This window comes from Gavialis gangeticus, unplaced genomic scaffold (assembly GCF_001723915.1).
Source record: "Gavialis gangeticus isolate Ggan-Ray unplaced genomic scaffold, GavGan_comp1, whole genome shotgun sequence".
NCBI lineage: Eukaryota > Metazoa > Chordata > Crocodylia > Gavialidae > Gavialis > Gavialis gangeticus.
This window is the reverse complement of record NW_017729004.1, coordinates 150741-151861: the sequence shown is the minus strand read 5'-3', so window position 1 is coordinate 151861 and position 1121 is coordinate 150741. Positions and strand designations below refer to the sequence as shown.

The window sequence follows — 1121 nt, the reverse complement described above, 5'->3', positions numbered from 1 at the left end:
GGCACGGGGGAAACAGCTCCCAGCTTGCTGCAGCTTCCTTCCCAGCCCCACCGGTACCTTGAAGACCATGTGCATGAGCAGGCTGAGGCCGGCCTTCCCCGGGTACTTGTCCACCAGGTTCTCGGGGGAGAGGTCGAAGAGGTTGGCGCCCGTCTCGGTGCACACGGCGTGCACCAGCATCTTCTTCCCGGTGCCCGCAGGGCCAGCCAGCAGGAGGGACCTCACCTGTGGTGCCAGCTCGTGCACCGTGGGTGACCCTAGGGGCCGTGGGGGGTCTGTATCTGATCCCAGCGCAGGTGGCAGAGTACCCCAGCAGTGCCTGGCACCCCTCCACGGGAACACCCACCCCTCCACAGGACATTGCACACAGCTTGGACCTCCATGCATCCCCCCAGCCAACGCACGGCACGAGCCCTGCACCCCACCCCAGCCCTGCTGCTGCCCCGGGCTGGGGCAGGGGGTCGGCTTTGGGGGCGGGCCTGGCTCTGCCCCTACCCAGGCGCAGGATGGCGTACAGCACCACGTTCTGCCGGACGTCCAGCACCGAGGGCGCGGGCTCGGCCCCCGCCGCGCGCAGCGTGCTGCCCAGGTAGCTGAAGTCACCTGCGGGGGGGGAGCAGGGGTCAAGGGGCAATAGGGGCAGCTCCCACCCCCTGACACCAACCCCTGCCCCCAAGCAACCCACCACGGGGCTGTGCCTAGGCCCGGCCCCCTTCCCACCCCAGGCGGGGCCCACCGGTGTAGTCAGCCAGCGGCACGGGCTGGGGCTTTCTGAGGATGCCCTGCAGCGCCAGCTCCTCATACAGCGAGTCCAGGGTCCTGGGGGTAGGGGGGCATCAGGGAGCTCACACCCCACTCAGCCCCTGCCAAGACGGGGGCAGGCTCCCCTCCGAGCAGAGGGGGAGGGGGCCGGACGAGCCCGGCGAGAGCAGGGCCAGCATCAGCCGTGAGGACAGCACCTGTCCTGGGTCAGGTCCTTCTCCTTTTTCCCTCTTTTCTTCCCCAACTTCTGCTTGGAAGAAAGAAGTGAAGGGGAAACCCTTACAATCGAGGCAGCCCGAGGGGCCCGTGCCCCCACCTGCAGACAGCCCCCTCCCCTCCCGCCCAACACCAGCGCTCCC

General features: G+C 68.9%; 1 protein-coding gene across 1 annotated transcript in view; it reads right to left on the bottom strand.

Moving 5' to 3' along the window:
- Positions 1-1121, bottom strand: part of LOC109291054 (IQ and AAA domain-containing protein 1-like) — a 24572-nt gene that overhangs the window by 1993 nt on the left and 21458 nt on the right. The window contains exons 9-12 of the mRNA XM_019507914.1: positions 960-1012; positions 737-819; positions 496-603; positions 58-257 (exon numbers count right to left, since the gene is read on the bottom strand). Of these exons, the coding sequence (XP_019363459.1) occupies positions 58-257; positions 496-603; positions 737-819; positions 960-1012 (444 nt within the window). The remainder of the gene's footprint in view (positions 1-57; positions 258-495; positions 604-736; positions 820-959; positions 1013-1121) is intronic.